This window comes from Ostrea edulis, chromosome 9 (assembly GCF_947568905.1).
Source record: "Ostrea edulis chromosome 9, xbOstEdul1.1, whole genome shotgun sequence".
NCBI lineage: Eukaryota > Metazoa > Mollusca > Bivalvia > Ostreida > Ostreidae > Ostrea > Ostrea edulis.
The window spans coordinates 31,546,171-31,567,024 of NC_079172.1; the positions used below are offsets into that span (position 1 = coordinate 31,546,171).

A 20,854-nucleotide genomic window follows, 5' to 3' on the forward strand; every position below is an offset into this window, starting at 1 on the left:
TTGCATTATTGCAAACTGCAAAATACCGGGTTTTTCCCTATTATTACAGTTAAGCATGTTCAACTTTTGAGATGTAGACCGAATGTTTCGTGTAAACAATAACCGATCATAGACTTCTCATAGAGCTTATTTCTGTTAAAGTTACGAGGAAGTATAATAAACCATTAACTACATTGTATATTTTAGTATTGTTTTATTTTAGTATATCATATGCACTCGAATCATAGTCATCAAAATAAGGAAACTTAGCACTGCACTAATTGAGGGGTTTGATTTCTTCGATATTGAGATCAATCATAAGCGATCTCCGCAAGTTTCCGTACAATGTTATGCCTTCTCCTACATCCACGGGATATTGCCACCCATTTGTAACTCTCCGAAACAATGCGTGTATTCAACTGTAGAACTATTAAAATATCGTTCATTCGACAGAGTCATGTCGTTTATTCGACAAAGTTATGTCGTTTATTCGACATATTAAGTCGTTTATTCGACAAAGTTATGTCGTTTATTCGACATATTAAGTCGTTTATTCGACATAGTTATGTCGTTTATTCGACATATAATTTTTATCAACTTACCCTTATAGGCTTCCGTAAATACCTGATATCTCTCCGATACATGGAACTAGGAATGTCCCTGATGCAACTCTCCGAAACAATGCGTGTATTCAACTGTAGAACTATTAAAATATCGTTTATTCGACAAAGTTATGTCGTTTATTCGACATATTAAGTCGTTTATTCGACAAAGTTATGTCGTTTATTCGACATAGTTATGTGGTTTATTCGACATATTAAGTCGTTTATTCGACAAAGTTATGTCGTTTATTCGACATATTAAGTCGTTTATTCGACATAGTTATGTCGTTTATTCGACATATAATTTTTATCAACTTGACCCTTATAGGCTTTCGTATACAAATGTTCCTTATTATGTGACAAAACTGGAGGGAGGGGGGGGGGGGGGGGGGTGTGTTCTTGTGGGAGTTTCACTTAAAAAAGACTGTTGGCAATGCTATAAGTCATTATTCCATAATGTTCTATGAATGTGCTTCATGAAGTATACTCTCGTGCAATTTAGTTTCTTATAAGAGAACACTCTGTACATAATTAGTTCATGTTAATTTTTGTGATTTGGTTCTAGCCACTACTTAGCAGACTCCCCCCACCCCCCACGTCCGTAAATTTTCACGGTATATACTTAGCAAACTCTAGGAAAGTGGTAGACCCCCAACTCCTTAAGCTAAATCCGTGCATGGGAAACCCCGAATCTAAAAGTTAAATGATTTGCTCACTGATCATTAGTATGGTTTGGGGCCGAAACGTTTGTGTGTCGGAATTAAATAGAACCGCATTTCCATAATCTAGTGTGCGTTTGATTGAAAATAGTTTAGGTTTGTCAAATTGAAGCGCCAAAGTGACACCGAGAACTCGTGGTTGAGTGAAAAAAATAAATAAAAGTCATGTGGAAAAAACTGTGGGTAACTAAATCTTTATTACCTTGTGACTTCCGAATGGATATCGAGAGAACATATTCTGTACTCTTCTCAAGGACTTTTAGCCTTACGTCGTTTCATAAAACTCGAATTAAGAAAACTTATCGTCAAAATAATTGGAAGGAGAATGTGACGGTTAAACCTGCTGTCGTCGACGTGAGTTACAATTTTCGTACCAATGATGAACTTGAAAACGTACAGACTCCACGAAAACTTTCTGATTTGCAGGGAAAAATAAACGATCTAACGAAAGATCTGAATGTTATTACACAAAAACTGGAAACGTATTCTGTTGAAAAGGATGATGTGGAAAGCAAACACGATCTGCAGGGGACACCACTGTCCAGGAGAGTGACTGACATCCCTTGTGGGGGCTGTGGGGCCTTACTGCACAGTGGGGACGTGACCGAGCCTGGTTACGTGGATGGCGAGAAATTAAATAGTTTAATAACAGAAGAACAGGGAAAATTCAAATGTCAGAAATGTCACAAAATTCAACATCAGGGTGTTGTGATTGACATCAGAGCTACTGGTGACAGGTTCAAGGAGATGATGCAAAAAATTACGACCAAGAAATGTTTGGTCTTGTTGGTGATAGATCTGTTTGATATTGAAAACAGCATTCCGGACATTTTGCCAGAAATGTTACCTAAACGCTTACCTGTCTATTTGATTGGAAACAAAGTTGACATCATTCCCCAGGATCACCCTTATTATCTAGATTCTGTGGAACAAACTTTCATCAATTCATGCAGGCGACGAGGACTAGAGAAACATAATGTTAAACATGTCTCCCTAATAAGTGCAAAAACAGGATATGGTGTAGAAAATTTAATAACAACACTTCTTGAACAATGGGGCATGTCAGGTACACACCTCAGGTTCTCAGTCTGTAAACTACAGAGTGTTTTGTTACTTCAGCATAATTACTAGTTTATCAAGCTTTATTTTAGGGAGTGTTTCAATTATTACAACTGCTGGATGTAGAGTTATGTGTAGAAACTAGTTTATTTTTACAACATGAAGCAAAGATGTAATTAAACATACTGGTGGTGAATCCATATTAATCATAGGATTTCTGAGATTAATCACTGCTCCATATTAATCATAGGATTTCTGAGATTGATCACTGTTCCATATTAATCACAGGATTTCTGAGATTGATCACTGTTCGTCATCTTCACTTTTTGACTACGCACATTATACAGGACAATGTATGATACATACACACTGTATAGGTAGATGTATAATACGTACACACATTGTACAGGTAGATGTATAATACATACACACATTGTATAGGTAGATGTATAATACGTACACACATTGTATAGGTAGATGTATAATACATACACACACTGTACAGGTAGATGTATAATACGTACACACATTGTACAGGTAGATGTATAATACATACACACACTGTATAGGTAGATGTATAATACATACACACATTGTACAGGACAATGTATGATACATACACACATTGTATAGGTAGATGTATAATACATACACACACTGTACAGGTAGATGTATAATATGTACACACATTGTACAGGTAGATGTATAATATGTACACACATTGTACAGGTAGATGTATAATACATACACACACTGTATAGGTAGATGTATAATACATACACACACATTGTACAGGTAGATGTATAATACACACACTGTATAGGTAGATGTATAATACATACACACACATTGTACAGGTAGATGTATAATACGTACACACATTGTACTGGTAGATGTATAATACATACACACACTGTACAGGTAGATGTATAATATGTACACACATTGTACAGGTAGATGTATAATACATACACACACATTGTACAGGTAGATGTATAATATGTACACACATTGTACAGGTAGATGTATAATACGTACATACATTGTACAGGTAGATGTATAATACGTACACACATTGTACTGGTAGATGTATAATACCTACACACACTGTATAGGTAGATGTATAATACGTACACACATTGTACAAGTAGATGTATAATACGTACACACACTGTATAAGTAGATGTATAATACGAACACACACTGTACAGGTGGATGTATAATACGTACACACACTGTACAGGTAGATGTATAATATGTACACATATTGTACAGGTAGATGTATAATACATACACACATTGTACAGGTAGATGTATAATACATACACACACATTGTACAGGTAGATGTATAATACATACACACACATTGTACAGGTAGATGTATAATACATACACACACATTGTACAGGTAGATGTATAATACATACACACACATTGTACAGGTAGATGTATAATATGTACACACATTGTACAGGTAGATGTATAATACGTACACACATTGTACAGGTAGATGTATAATACGTACACACATTGTACAGGTAGATGTATAATACATACACACACATTGTACAGGTAGATGTATAATACGTACACACATTGTACTGGTAGATGTATAATACCTACACACACTGTATAGGTAGTTGTATAATACGTACACACATTGTACAGGTAGATGTATAATACGTACACACACTGTATAGGTAGATGTATAATACGAACACACACTGTACAGGTAGATGTATAATATGTACACACATTGTACAGGTAGATGTATAATACATACACACATTGTACAGGTAGATGTATAATACGTACACACATTATATAGGTAGATGTATAATACATACACACACATTGTACAGGTAGATGTATAATACATACACACACATTGTATAGGTAGATGTATAATACGTACACACATTATATAGGTAGATGTATAATACATACACACATTGTACAGGTAGATGTATAATACATACACACACACATTGTACAGGTAGATGTATAATACATACACACATTATATAGGTAGATGTATAATACATACACACACATTGTACAGGTAGATGTATAATACATACACACACATTGTATAGGTAGATGTATAATACGTACACACATTGTACAGGTAGATGTATAATATGTACACACATTGTATAGGTAGATGTATAATATGTACACACATTGTACAGGTAAATGTATAATACATACACACACATTGTATAGGTAGATGTATAATACATACACACATTGTACAGGTAGATGTATAATACATACACACATTGTACAGGTAGATGTATAATATGTACACACATTGTACAGGTAGATGTATAATACATACACACACTGTATAGGTAGATGTATAATATGTACACACATTGTACAGGTAGATGTATAATACATACACACACATTGTACAGGTAGATGTATAATACATACACATATTGTATAGGTAGATGTATAATACATACACACACATTGTATAGGTAGATGTATAATACATACACACACTGTATAGGTAGATGTATTATATGTACACACATTGTACAGGTAGATGTATAATACATACACATATTGTATAGGTAGATGTATTATATGTACACACATTGTATAGGTAGATGTATAATACATACACATTGTACAGGTAGATGTATAATACATACACACACACATTGTATAGGTAGATGTATAATACATACACACATTATATAGGTAGATGTATAATACATACACACACATTGTATAGGTAGATGTATAATACATACACACATTGTACAGGTAGATGTATAATACATACACACACACATTGTACAGGTAGATGTATAATACATACACACATTATATAGGTAGATGTATAATACATACACACACATTGTACAGGTAGATGTATAATACATACACACACATTGTATAGGTAGATGTATAATACGTACACACATTGTACAGGTAGATGTATAATCTGTACACACATTGTATAGGTAGATGTATAATATGTACACACATTGTACAGGTAAATGTATAATACATACACACACATTGTATAGGTAGATGTATAATACATACACACACATTGTACAGGTAGATGTATAATACGTACACACATTGTACAGGTAGATGTATAATACATACACACACTGTATAGGTAGATGTATAATACATACACACATTGTACAGGTAGATGTATAATACATACACACACATTGTATAGGTAGATGTATAATACATACACACACTGTATAGGTAGATGTATAATACATACACACATTGTACAGGTAGATGTATAATACATACACACTGTATAGGTAGATGTATAATACGTACACACATTGTACTGGTAGATGTATAATACATACACACATTGTATAGGTAGATGTATAATACGTACACACATTGTACTGGTAGATGTATAATACATACACACATTGTATAGGTAGATGTATAATATGTACACACATTGTACTGGTAGATGTATAATATGTACACACATTGTATAGGTAGATGTATAATACGTACACACATTGTACAGGTAGATGTATAATACATACACATATTGTATAGGTAGATGTATTATATGTACACACATTGTATAGGTAGATGTATAATATATACACACATTGTACAGGTAGATGTATAATACGTACACACATTGTACAGGTAGATGTATAATACATACACATATTGTATAGGTAGATGTATTATATGTACACACATTGTATAGGTAGATGTATAATATGTACACACATTGTACAGGTAGATGTGTAATACGTACACACATTGTATACTATAGATATATGTATATTCAATTGTCAACAGAATGCATGCAAATTAACAGCTACAGGGTTTGACATTAATTTTTTTGAGCAGTAGACCAATTGGGTTACTTCAAATGATATTTGCTAGACCTGACCTTACATCCACTAGCCCTGACCAACTTTCCAGAAAAAAAATCTGATGATTCTCCATATCTAAATACTTCTTTTAAATGACAAACGTTAAGTTTGAACTAAAATGCATTTAATTGTCTCAAAAAAATCTTTAGTTTTGCCATTCAATTTGATGATTTTACTTTCAAACATATTTTCAGTTTCTTTAAATTCTTACCGGCACGGAAATTCTTTAATCCATTTAGAATAAAATGACCTCAATATTTTTTTTAAAAATTCTATTTCGTCAGCCCTGCTTTGTTTCTTCCCAACGTTTTCCTTTTTTCTCTTTCTTGGGACATATTTTGCTTTCCTTGAGGACGAGACTATAGACATTCCAGCACATATGTTAACACCGAAAAATTGCTGTTTATGACGTAATCCATTAATGTGATAAACACTTTCTTATATTCAATTGAAATGAACTGTTTTGGTTTTTTAAAATGAAAATGAATTCATTAATTCTATTTAACCAAAACATAACTTTACACACATTAACACTGTGTAGATGTCGTAGAACATCACTTCTGACCGCGACTTATTAGAACTTAAATATAGATTATGTCATCATGCGGTTCAAAATTGCTCACAGACTTTTTACAGGTTTTTTAAAGAATGAAATATCTTATGATTTAAAGTAAAGTTTCTTAAATTTGTTCATTTTTTAAACACGACCAGTCGGACTAGTAAATTGACATTTTACCCAACCGGACCTATCATTTAGTAGACTCGATCGGTCGGACGTGCCTTAGTGTCAAACCCTGAGCTACTTGACTTTTCTGACTAGATTTTGTTTTTGTTCACAGGTGATTTGTGCATGATTGGCACTGCCAACAGTGGAAAATCGACCCTCTACAATGCTTTGATCAACTCGGACTACTGCAATCATAAAGTCAGGGATGTCATTTCCAAAGCCACCGTGTCTGTTTTGCCAGGTACTAAACAAAGTGTACCAAATGTTTGAATAATTTCCTAATGCTCAAATTCACCCTAAAAGGGCAGATTAGAATACACAGGTTTTTTTTAGATAAGAGTTCTTCTGTGTAGGAGGTGCATTTAGTGTTACTCTGAATGCCTAAGTGTTACAGAGTGCATCTACAGTGAGTGAGGAATGCGATAAAAATATGAAAAGTGGCTTATGTTTAAAAATGTAAATGTAAGAAATATAAAATGCTCTTAAAGAAATGTTTTACTGAAATGATTTTAACATAAAAACATATTTGCTACTAATATCTTAGATATGATATAATTATATGCAATGAAACAAAGGATTTCAATTGCTTATTAAGTCCCATCGAATTCGGGTGATGAAACTGCTTATGAGAAACTTACTAAGCACATTCACTCACAATGTAATGCAGTGATGGGCAATTGGGATTTGTGTCACCCCACGTGTATACAGATTATTTCACACCTTACTGTGTACAAGAGTTTCTTAAAGGGAAATAACTTGAATGCATCTCAAAACTTGTGTATTGACGTCATTACTCTAAAGTAGCAATCAATGGTTGGGGTGAATTTGAAAGAGGACATACTTGTTTATCAATATGTATAAGTGAAATGGGGCAAAAATAACAACGGGAATTTTTTCCCCATGTACATGTACATGTATATTACTTCATCACTTTTTCATCATTGAGTTTGAACTTTGAACACTGATAAATGATTTTACACTATACAAAAATAGACTTTACTTATCAAGTCTATGTTGATACAGGCACTACCATAAACGTTCTGAAGTTTCCAATCATGAATGCCAAAACCAAATGGTTGATGAAACTGAGGCAAAAAAGACTTCTAGAAACGCAGGCAAAGGAGATTCTTCAACATAAAAAAATGAAAGAAGAGATAAAAAAATCAAAGAGTCTCATGTTATCATCATTGATAACCACTCTACATGGTAAGTAACCACTCTACATGATAAGTAACCACTCTACATGATAAGTAACCACTCTACATGATAAGTAACCACTCTACATAGGGAATAATGACTACATGATAAATAACCACTTTACATGAGAAATTGCCACTCTACACAATAAATAATCACTCTACATGATAAACTCTACATGATAAATAACCACTCTACTCGATAAATAATAACTCTACATGATGAATAATCATTCTACATGATAAACTCTACATGATGAATAATCACTCTACATGATAAATAATCACTCTACATGATAAATAATCACTCTACATGATAAACTCTACATGATGAATAATCACTCTACATGATAAATAATAACTCTACACAATAAATAATTGTAGAGCAATTATTTATCATGTAGAGTGATTATTTATCATGTAGAGTTATTATTTATCATGCAGAGCAATTATTTATCGTGTAGAGTTATTATTTATCGTGTAGAGTTATTATTTATCATGCAGAGTGATTATTTATCATGTAGAGTGATTATTTATCATGTAGAGTTATTATTTATCATGCAGAGGGAATAATGACTACATGATAAATAATCACTCGCTCTACATGATAAATAATAACTCTACACGATAAATAATAACTCTACACGATGAATAATTGCTCTACATGATGAATAATCACATGATAATTACTCTGCATGATTAATAACCACTGAAGCTGAATGCAATACTACAACACAGTGATGGGGTTATGATTCACATTTTTAAAGTACTTAATGACCTTCAATATTGTGTTTGATATGTAAACTCATCATTATGTTTCTTGTTTTCATACATCTTTCAAAAGAATTTCAGTTCAATGTTTTGGTGTCACTCACTGTGGTTGGTATATTATGATAGCAGAAATTGTTTTGTAGAAAAAGTAGAAAAGACAGATTTTGAAGATGATGCAGAGAAAAGGGCCCTCTACTCGGGATTCGATCTCACAGCCTACGAGTATGGTGGAGACAGAGTTCAGGCAAATGATGGCAAAGAATTCATCAAGGAAAAGCTGGAAATGTATGATGAGGGAAATTACAAGAAGTCTAGGTTCCTGTACGACACACCAGGTCTTCTCTCTGACTCACAGGTCGGTCATTGTCAGATAATAACCTGTACGACACACCGGGTCTTCTCTGTGACTCACAGGTGGGTCATTGTCAGATAGTAACCTGTACGACACACCAGGTCTTCTCTGTGACTCACAGGTTGGTCATTGTCAAATAATAACCTGTACGACACACCGGGTCTTCTCTGACTCACAGGTCGGTCATTGTCAGATAGTAACCTGTACGACACACCAGGTCTTCTCTGCGACTCACAGGTCGGTCATTGTCAGATAGTAACCTGTACGACACACCGGGTCTTCTCTGCGACTCACAGGTCGGTCATTGTCAGATAGTAACCTGTACGACACACCGGGTCTTCTCTGCGACTCACAGGTCGGTCATTGTCAAATAGTAACCTGTACGACACACCGGGTCTTCTCTGCGACTCACAGGTTGGTCATTGTCAAATAGTAACCTGTACGACACACCGGGTCTTCTCTGCGACTCACAGGTCGGTCATTGTCAGATAGTAACCTGTACGACACACCGGGTCTTCTCTGCGACTCACAGGTCGGTCATTGTCAGATAGTAACCTGTACGACACACCGGGTCTTCTCTGAGACTCGCAGGTCGGTCATTGTCAGATAGTAACCTGTACGACACACCGGGTCTTCTCTGCGACTCACAGGTCGGTCATTGTCAGATAGTAACCTGTACGACACACCGGGTCTTCTCTGCGACTCACAGGTCGGTCATTGTCAGATAGTAACCTGTACGACACACCGGGTCTTCTCTGCGACTCACAGGTCGGTCATTGTCAAATAGTAACCTGTACGACACACCGGGTCTTCTCTGCGACTCACAGGTCGGTCATTGTCAAATAGTAACCTGTACGACACACCGGGTCTTCTCTGTGACTCACAGGTCGGTCATTGTCAGATAGTAACCTGTACGACACACCGGATCTTCTCTGTGACTCACAGGTTGGTCATTGTCAGATAGTAACCTATATATATACTAAATGCTAGGACTTGTCTGTGAAACACAGGTCATTCACAGTGGCAGATTTAAGGGGATTGCGCATACACACACCCTAAATTTTTCTTAAGAAAATCATGGTCTCTTGTTTAGAAGAAAATAAACGATAGAAGAAGCAATTATCTTTTCCACTCTCAGAGAAATAAATGACAATATCTTTTGAATTATTGTGCAAGACTTTTATTTGGGGAATTTATATTTTATTCCAAAAATTTCTTAAGATGTGTAATTTTATTAAGTTCTTCTTATTAAAATGACAAAAAAATAGTAAAAATGATTATATAGGTGACATACTTCAAGCCCTATAAAATCTATAAAATCCAGGAACTTCCGGAAGTTTGGCCCCCCTGACCCTCTGCTTCATGAAGTTGTGCCCCCAAACTTCAATTCCTGGATCCACCCTTGGTTCACACTGTTGTCAGGTAATAACTTTTACTAAATGCTAGGACTTGTCCTTGACAGACAGGTTGTTCACTGTTCCAAAAATTTTCGGGTCGGGTTGGTTCAGGATTTTTAAATTCGGGTTTGGGTATTTCGGTTCGGGTCTATATGGCTATATATATTTTAAAAATCTAATATACAGTTAAAATCAAAAACTTTTTTTGCATTTTGTTACAATAATTACTTGTGGATGTGGACTGTGGTTTAGACTCGACATCCATGGTGCTAGAAACAGCATTGTCACTTCTACTCGTTTCCATTCCATGCTTTCAATGTTTTGTCATTGACGATGTTGATCCTGTGGTGTAACTTAATAAATGTGTCTGACATATCTTACATACTGTCATTGTTTTGTCCACATGTGCAATGCCAACAGATAACAATTGATCAAAATACAACCACATTTGAGAATTTTTGAGCCTTTTGTTTAAACGGATTTCTAATAACTATTCTATTGTTAAAACTGGATCCGAACCGAAATAAAGAAAAATGGAACTGAACCCGACCCAAACACCCACGGTTTTCGGTTATTTCGGGTACCCATTGCAGCCTTATTCACTGTTGTCAGATGCGTGTACTAATGTTGAAGGGAAATGATTGCCCTGTGTTCTTATCTGCTTAGGAAATCTTAGAATACAATTTAGTCCACTTCAACTTAATTAGTAGATTATCATCCAGGGTCAGCAAAAAGTATGGGGCGGGTGGGAGGATTTTACCTTTTTTTTTTATTTTTTAGAGAAAACTATTAAGGACAAACAAGTTTTTTTTTCAACAGATCCGCATCATTTAATGGCAGATGGATATCAGTCTATGCTATTTTCATACACTAATTCCAGGTTAAGCTTTAATTTAAGGATATAACAAAAATATACCTAACATCTTCAAGATTTATGTCTGAAAGAACGTGAGGAATTAAGAAAACCATATAAATCTATTTTTTCCCCGTGGCTTTTCATGTTCCTATACCGGAAATGTAAACAAGAAGTGTAAATACCGGAGTCACACATGAAAATATTCCGGAAATCGCAAGTTTCGCAAAATAAAAAAAATCAGGGTGGGCCAATTTTTGAGGGGCGGGCGGGGATGATAATCTATCAATTAAGTTGAATTGGCCTTAACCCTGTTTTTGAATTTAATCTGTTTTTGATCTTAATAATTACATTAAAACACACTTATAATGGACATGCCTAAAACAAAATCATGTTTATTGCAAAGTGATATTTATCTATGATAGGAAAATAATGAAAATTTTATTGGATGTAACAAAGTTTGTTTATAGTGAGCTGTCTTTGGCTGGCCCTGGAGGTTTGTTATAACCATGTTTTACTGTATAATGAAGTTTGGTTATAATGAACTATTTTTGACTGACCCTGGAGGTTCACTATAACTGTGTTTTACTGTATAATGAAGTTTGGTTATAATGAACTATTTTTGACTGACCCTGGAGGTTCACTATAACTGTGTTTTACTGTATAATGAAGTTTGGATATAATGAACTATTTTTGACTGACCCTGGAGGTTCACTATAACTGTGTTTTACTGTATAATGAAGTTTGGATATGAACTATTTTTAACTGGCCCTGGAGGTTCACTACAACTGTGTTTTACTGTATAATGAAGTTTGCTTATTATGAACTATTTTTGACTGGCCCTGGAGGTTCACTATAACTGTGTTTTACTGTATAATGAAGTTTGCTTATTATGAACTATTTGTCACTGGCCTTGGAGGTTTGATATAACCGTGTTTTACTGTATTGTTTTTCAATATTATCTAAATTCATCAAAAGAAAACGGGGATAAAAATGATAACAGTATGAGAACAGCATTCTCTTTATCCTAATCCTCCCTTTGGTCCGAATCTATCCTAATATGTAAGAACATTTCTCTAATTTTCACATGAGAAAACCTGTTTATGACCATTAATTGTTGTGGCAGACTTTTTATTCTAGCCCAAAATTATGACAAAGCATTTAAGGAGCTTGTAAACAGAAAAACATCAACTTCTAGATATCAACAAGGTCTGATTGGAAATAAGATTAATCTTTTAATACTAAATTAATTGAAACAAATGTTACTAATTTTTAATTGTTATAGATTCACACTAACCTGTTTTATTTGTTATAGATTCACACTAAACTGTTGTAATTGTTATAGATTCACACTAAACTGTTGTATTTGTTATAGATTCACACTGAACTGTTGTATTTGTTATAGATTCACACTAAACTGTTGTATTTGTTATAGATTCACACTAAAGTGTTGTATTTGTTATAGATTCACACTAAGCTGTTGTATTTGTTATAGATTCACACTAAACTGTTGTATTTGTTATAGATTCACACTAAACTGTTGTATTTGTTATAGATTCACACTAAACTGTTGTATTTGTTATAGATTCACACTAAACTGTTGTATTTGTTATAGATTCACACTAAAGTGTTGTATTTGTTATAGATTCACACTAAAGTGTTGTATTTGTTATAGATTCACACTAAACTGTTGTATTTGTTATAGATTCACACTAAACTGTTGTATTTGTTATAGATTCACACTAAAGTGTTGTATTTGTTATAGATTCACACTAAACTGTTGTATTTGTTATAGATTCACACTAAAGTGTTGTATTTGTTATAGATTCACACTAAGCTGTTGTATTTGTTATAGATTCACACTAAGCTGTTGTATTTGTTATAGATTCACACTAAAGTGTTGTATTTGTTATAGATTCACACTAAACTGTTGTATTTGTTATAGATTCACACTAAACTGTTGTATTTGTTATAGATTCACACTAAAGTGTTGTATTTGTTATAGATTCACACTAAACTGTTGTATTTGTTATAGATTCACACTAAAGTGTTGTATTTGTTATAGATTCACACTAAAGTGTTGTATTTGTTATAGATTCACACTAAAGTGTTGTATTTGTTATAGATTCACACTAAAGTGTTGTATTTGTTATAGATTCACACTAAAGTGTCGTAATTGTTATAGATTCACACTAAAGTGTCGTATTTGTTATAGATTCACACTAAACTGTTGTATTTGTTATAGATTCACACTAAGCTGTTGTATTTGTTTTAGATTCACACTAAAGTGTTGTATTTGTTATAGATTCACACTAAAGTGTTGTATTTGTTATAGATTCACACTAAAGTGTTGTATTTGTTATAGATTCACACTAAACTGTTGTATTTGTTATAGATTCACACTAAACTGTTGTATTTGTTATAGATTCACACTGAACTGTTGTATTTGTTATAGATTCACACTGAACTGTTGTATTTGTTTTAGATTCACACTAAACTGTTGTATTTGTTATAGATTCACACTAAGCTGCTTCCAGAAGAGCTAGAGTTGATCCTTCCTCAGAAGAAAATAGTCCCTTACTGTTATCTACTGAAACCAGAGCATGTGGTGTTTATCACTGGACTTGGGAGGATTGACTATGTAGAGGTAAACACCATTAAGATTGATTTAAAGTTTGTCTGGATGAATGTTTGGAGAGCTATTGACATTGGTCTAGAGAGCTATTGTCATTAGAGAGCTATTGTCATTAGAGAGTTATTGTCATTGGAGAGCTATTGTCATTGAAGACTATTGTCATTACAGAACTCTTGTCATTGGAGAGCTATTGTCATTGAAGAGTTGTTGTGATTGGAGAGCTATTGTTACTTGAGAGTTATTGTCATTGGAGAGCTATTGTCACTGGAGGGCTATTGTCATTGGAGAGCTGTTGTCATTGGAGAGCTATTGTCATTGGAGAGCTATTGTCATTGGTGAGCTATTGCCATTGGTCTAGAGAGCTATTGTCATTGATCAAGAGAGCTATTGTCATTGGTGTAGAGGGCTATTGTCATTAGATAGCTCTTGTCATTGGAGAGCTATTGTCATTTGTCTAGAGAGCTCTTGTCATTGGATAGCTCTTGTCATTGGAGAGTTACATGTATTGTCATTGGAAAGCTTTTGTCAGGCCCTGAGTGTTGGCAGTAGCATTGGTGTCAATGTCACACTTTAAGGGAAAAACTTTAAATGTGGTCTCTACGTTTTCAACCAAGAGTGATAGGGCTTTCAATTTTTGCTCACCTGAGCTGAAAGTTCGAGTGAGCTTTTCTGATCGCCTGTTGTCCATCGTCTGTCCGTCTGTCTGTAAACTTTTTACATTTTCAACTTCTCCAGAACCACTGGGCCAATTTCAACCAAACTTGGCCAAATCCTGGGGTGAAGTTTGTTCAAATGAAGGGCCATGTCCCTATCAAATGGGAGATAATCACAAAAATGCAAAAATAGGGTGGGCTTATTTAAAAATCTTCTTCTCAAGAACCACTGGGCCAGAAAAGCTGAGATTTACATGACAGCTTCCCAACATAGTGCAGATTCAAGTTTGTTAAAATCATGGCCCCCGGGAGTAGGATGGGGACACAATAGGGGATCAAAGTATTACATACAAATATATAGGGAAAATCTTTAAAGATCTTCTTCTCAAGAACCACTGAGCCCAAAAAGCTGAGATTTACATGAAATCTTCCTAACATAGTGCAAATTTAAGTTTGTAAAAATCATGACCCCCGGGGGTAGGATGGGGCCACAAGGGGGGATCAAAGTTTTACATACAAATATATAGGGAAAATCTTTAAAAATCTTCTTCTCAAGAACCACTGAGCCAGGAAAGTGGAAATTTACATGAAAGCTTCCTAACATAGTGCAGATTCAAGTTTGTTCAAATCATGTTCCCCGGGGGCATGATGGGCCCACAATAGGGGATCAAAGTTTTACATGCGAATATATAGGAAGAATCTTTAAATATGAACCAAGGTGACACAGGTGAGCGATGTGGCCCATGGGCCTCTTGTTTCATATAGATTACTCATGAATCGACCTTTCATTTGGTACCAAGACATGTGACCTTGGACTTTGACCTACGCACCAACACTTTAATCTTGGTTATATCTTTGGAACCAATAGGGATAGGCTTTGGTATTTCCTATATAGATCCCTCATGACCAGACCTTTCATATGGGTATCAAGACTTTTGATCTAGTGACCTTGACCTTGGATTTTGACATTCTTTTCAAAAACTAACTTTGGCTAGGTATCTTTTGAGATGGGTAAGTAGACTCGTGCTTTCTTGTAAGCAATACTGAGATCTTATGCTTAAAGGGACTTATTCACGATTTTCCCCAAAATTTTATTTTTCACTTTTAATGATCAATATCTACTGTCTAATATGTTTAAAAGATTTCACATAAAAATCAAGGTTATGCATTATCACAGAAGCTCCTTTTAGAGAGTTCATTATTTGTTTTGTAAACAAAGATTGCGGTATGTTATTGTTCACGAAATTTTCAAAAGAAATGGATATCTATCTAAGTTTATTATAACTTTCACATTTCAAGCATTTTTCGGGTAAAATGTGACATCTAAAAGTTAAAATGTTCGACTATGCAAAATTAAGATGCTTTATATTACAGAATTGATATTTCACGTGTTTGTTTGTATACAAAAAAAGACTCGAGTCTTTGTTTACATAACACATATTAAAGGCTAAAATATAGCTTTTATTCTTGCATTCAGAAGGTCAAAATTTTGGTTGTCAACATTAAATGAGTTATACTTTTAATATTTAACATCAAAAATAAAATATGTTTTGTTCAAAAATCGTGAACCAGTCCCTTTAATGGTGAACTACTGAAATTGAAATTTCTGATCCCTGAGTCAATCGTTCAAGCCCAAGGATAGAACTACATGGATCATTGTAATTAAAAAGGATTGAATTTCTATTAGTCTTCCTTATTCATGAAGATAAAGCAAACAAATTAAGTTTGTTGTAATAACTCCTCCAAACAAGGTATAGGTGTTTAGGTGTTATAATTGTCATGACTTCTTTTTCTGAAGAATTCTAAGTTCAGATTTTGTGTATTGAATTTCAAGATTTAGCTCAATGTCTACTGAATATAATGCTAAAGTGGTTTACAAATGATTTAGCTCAATGTCTACTGAATATAATGCTAAAGTGGTTTACAAATGATTTAGCTCAATGTCTACTGAATATAATGCTAAAGTGGTTTACAAATGATTTAGCTCAATGTCTACTGAATATAATGCTAAAGTGGTTTACAAATGATTTAGCTCAATGTCTACTGAATATAATGCTAAAGTGGTTTACAAATGATTTAGCTCAATGTCTACTGAATATAATGCTAAAGTGGTTTACAAATGATTTAGCTCAATGTCTACTGAATATAATGCTAAAGTGGTTTACAAATGATTTAGCTCAATGTCTACTGAATATAATGCTAAAGTGGTTTACAAATGATTTAGCTCAATGTCTACTGAATATAATGCTAAAGTGGTTTACAAATGATTTAGCTCAATGTCTACTGAATATAATGCTAAAGTGGTTTACAAATGATTTAGCTCAATGTCTACTGAATATAATGCTAAAGTGGTTTACAAATGATTTAGCTCAATGTCTACTGAATATAATGCTAAAGTGGTTTACAAATGATTTAGCTCAATGTCTACTGAATATAATGCTAAAGTGGTTTACAAATGATTTAGCTCAATGTCTACTGAATATAATGCTTAAGTGGTTTACAAATGATTTAGCTCAATGTCTACTGAATATAATGCTAAAGTGGTTTACAAATGATTTAGCTCAATGTCTACTGAATATAATGCTAAAGTGGTTTACAAATGATTTAGCTCAATGTCTACTGAATATAATGCTAAAGTGGTTTACAAATGATTTAGCTCAATGTCTACTGAATATAATGCTAAAGTGGTTTACAAATGATTTAGCTCAATGTCTACTGAATATAATGCTAAAGTGGTTTACAAATGATTTAGCTCAATGTCTACTGAATATAATGCTAAAGTGGTTTACAAATGATTTAGCTCAATGTCTACTGAATATAATGCTAAAGTGGTTTACAAATGATTTTTTCTTGGATTTACCACTATGTTCCTGTACTAACATTTTTTTTTATTGAAATCACATTTGAGATGTAGAAGATAGTGAGAATTGTATATTCAGAAAAAATCCAGGTATTTATACTCACAGACTGTGTTGCTTGCTGTTCCAGGGCAACCAGGATGTTATGTTAGTAATATACATCAGCTCTAAGCTCCCTGTGTATGTCATTCCAAGAACGAAGGCAGAAGAGTTCTACAACAGCAATGTCGGCACAAACGTACTGAAGGTAGGTATCATGTAGAATTCATCATATACGTACTGAGGTTAGATGCCATAGAAAATCCGGTTTGTTTATTCATCACATGCATACTGAGTTTAGATGTCATAGAAAATCTGGTTTGTTTATTCATCACATACATACTGAGGTTAGATTTCATAGAAAATCCGGTTTGTTTATTCATCACATACATACTGAGGTTAGATTTCATAGAAAATCCAGTTTGTTTATTCATCACATACATACTGAGGTTAGATATTGTAGAAAATCGGGTTTGTTTATTCATCACATACATACTGAGGTTAGATTTCATAGAAAATCCAGTTTGTTTATTCATCACATACATACTGAGGTTAGATATTGTAGAAAATCGGGTTTGTTTATTCATCGCATACATACTGAGTTTAGATGTCATAGAAAATCCGGTTTGTTTATTCATCACATACATACTGAGGTTAGATGTCATAGAAAAATGATATGTTTGGGAGAGGGACTAGTAAGTTGTTAGAACTTGTCCCCAATCTTTTCGATTTATTCCATAAAATATGTTCAAAACAACATGTTACTGAAACATTCACATTAGATATGTGACTTGTCATGTATTTTATGATTTAACACAATATGACTCATTTTTTACAGATCCCTATCGGTGATGAATTGCGACTTGCTAAGCTTCCACCACTAAAGAGCAAAGAAATTAGGATCCACCTCCAGGACCATCCCCAGCAGCTGGCAGCTGCTGACATACAACTGTCTTCTTTAGGTGTGGGAGTTCAATCCATTAATTATTAAATTTAACGACAGTTTTATTACAAGTTTATCCACGGGTGATGAGTTGAAATATGACGTCAACCATGAGTATCCAACATGGAGAAAAATGAACCAACTATAACTCCAAATTTTTCGTCCCCACCCCTTCCTGCTCACTGAATTTCGTAAATATTTTTTATTGACAAAACGTCAATCAAAACGTATCAAATGGATACTGTAAAATAACATTTTATTCACGAGAACTTTATTTATGTATAATTTTGTAAGAGTAGTCATTTGTGAAAATTTAGTTCTTGTGAATGAACTCTATTAAGAATATACAAGATATAAGTAATGATTCACGAAAGTTTTGTCTCGTGAATAAATACATTATTTTGTGTCCTCACGAAAATAAGTCCTCATGAAATAAAAGTAAACTAAAGTAGCTTTCTCCCGATACAATATTTTATAAATTACTGTAGCTTTACAGTAATTTTAACTTTAAAGAAATACAATAAAGGAATATAGTTTGTGTTCAAGCCCCACTCATCAAAGAAATATAATAAAGGAATATAATTTGTGTTCATGCCCCACTCATCAAAGAAATACAATAAAGGAATATAATTTGTGTTCACGCCCCACTCATCAAAGAAATACACTTCTGATATTGCCCTTGGTACTTGTCATTGTCAATCAATCCCATTTTACAGGTTGGGTGTCGGTGTTGGGGATGTTACACAGACCTGAGATAGAGATTGATGTCACCCTCAAGATCTACACTCCTGGTGCCCTGGGTATTTATCAGAGACCCCCAATGTTGAAGAAAGGCCATGCTTTCCACAGGAAAAGGATAGGGAATTCCTTCAAGTACAGCCGGAACCAGCCCAAACTTTTGCTTATGAAGGGAGAACAGTTTTAGTAAGAAGTGAATGTGTTTACTGTTAGTCAGAGTGACACATTTGGGGGATCACTGCTTGTCGCGTGTTTGTCCCAGTGTCTGTCTGTGTGTCACAGCCCACAACTTCCTCGACTGCTACGATCACATCCTTCCAATACTGCAGCGATAGACAAACTTGTGTTACAAAGAACACTGTAGTTGTCCAATGATTGTGGAGTCAACATTGCATCATTCAGTTTCATTATACAGTGAAACCTGTCTAATCCGACATGCACTGGGAGACACTGTTTTGTCGAAATACAGTGTGTCAGAATAAACAGTGTAAAAAACCAATGAAAATATAAAATTAAGAATGAAAGGCAACCTTTTATGAACACGAAATAGAAAAACTATTAAATCTAAAGCAAAAATTCTGTGTTAGATTTATTTTTTGTTGTTTAAGTTATTTTTTGTGTCATGAGAAAAGCAATGCTTATTTTTTACCATCTGTCTAAGTATCATATCTGCTTGTCACTTGAAGGTAACACATGTATATGTGTCACACTAAAGGCAATATATATATATATATATATAAAGTAAAAAAATAAAATCCAATGCTCAAACTTTTATCTATAGCGCTTTCGCCCTGTGGGCTCGTCAGTAGATTTTTAAACAATGTAAACAAGTTCCATTATGACGTCATCCTCGTGACGTTATGTGGGCAACGTTAAACATAATGCAGTCATGATTGTGACGTCAGAACATTATACAATGTTAATGTTAGGCACTTTTAAAAAATACAGACATATTTTAAACAGTTCCGTCTATAAGTTTTAAGCGCCTCTAAATTCCTGTACATTAAAGGAGACATTCTATGTAAAATATACATGTTAAATAACATGAAGTAAAAATATTAACAGTTTAGTTTCGGCTTAAACAGTTTTATGAAATAGTTTTCCTTGGCTTTGCGTAATTGTTCATTTTCCTCTTTTACTTTGTAAAATGGGAAAATATAAAAACTGCCTTCCCCGCACGAATCAAAGTGGCCGCTACACGGTGTGTTTCTTATTGTAGGATCTCTGATCTGTTGTTTATGTACACGAACACGGTCAGCCAATTTGGTTCCTGTTTGTCCTATATAGTTTTCTCCACATGTAGGTCACGTCATACAATAAAGTAGATTTTTAGATTTACACGTCATAGTTGAATTTACTTTGAAGTTCATTCCGTTTTTGAAAGTTATGGAATGGCTGGTTTGTATAAATTGGCAATAATAATAATGACCTTTATTTATACA

General features: G+C 34.0%; 1 protein-coding gene across 2 annotated transcripts; it reads left to right on the forward strand.

Annotated features, from left to right (window-relative positions):
- The first annotated feature begins 1,368 nt into the window (after nucleotides 1-1,368).
- LOC125660020 (nitric oxide-associated protein 1-like) lies at nucleotides 1,369-19,988 on the forward strand. 2 transcript variants are annotated; one of them, XM_056150188.1, is made up of 9 exons: nucleotides 1,400-2,366; nucleotides 7,090-7,218; nucleotides 8,001-8,183; nucleotides 9,088-9,299; nucleotides 13,822-13,833; nucleotides 14,074-14,193; nucleotides 17,823-17,939; nucleotides 18,570-18,693; nucleotides 19,391-19,988. In XM_056150188.1, the coding sequence occupies exons 1-9, from the start codon at nucleotides 1,466-1,468 to the stop codon at nucleotides 19,597-19,599; spliced, it is 2,007 nt and encodes a 668-aa protein (XP_056006163.1). In that variant the 5' UTR covers nucleotides 1,400-1,465; the 3' UTR covers nucleotides 19,600-19,988. The 2 variants fall into 2 exon arrangements, with proteins under 2 accessions (XP_048747825.2, XP_056006163.1); XM_048891868.2 differs by lacking the exon at nucleotides 13,822-13,833 and having other exon boundaries at nucleotides 1,369-2,366; nucleotides 14,062-14,193.
- The last annotated feature ends 866 nt before the right edge of the window (nucleotides 19,989-20,854 follow it).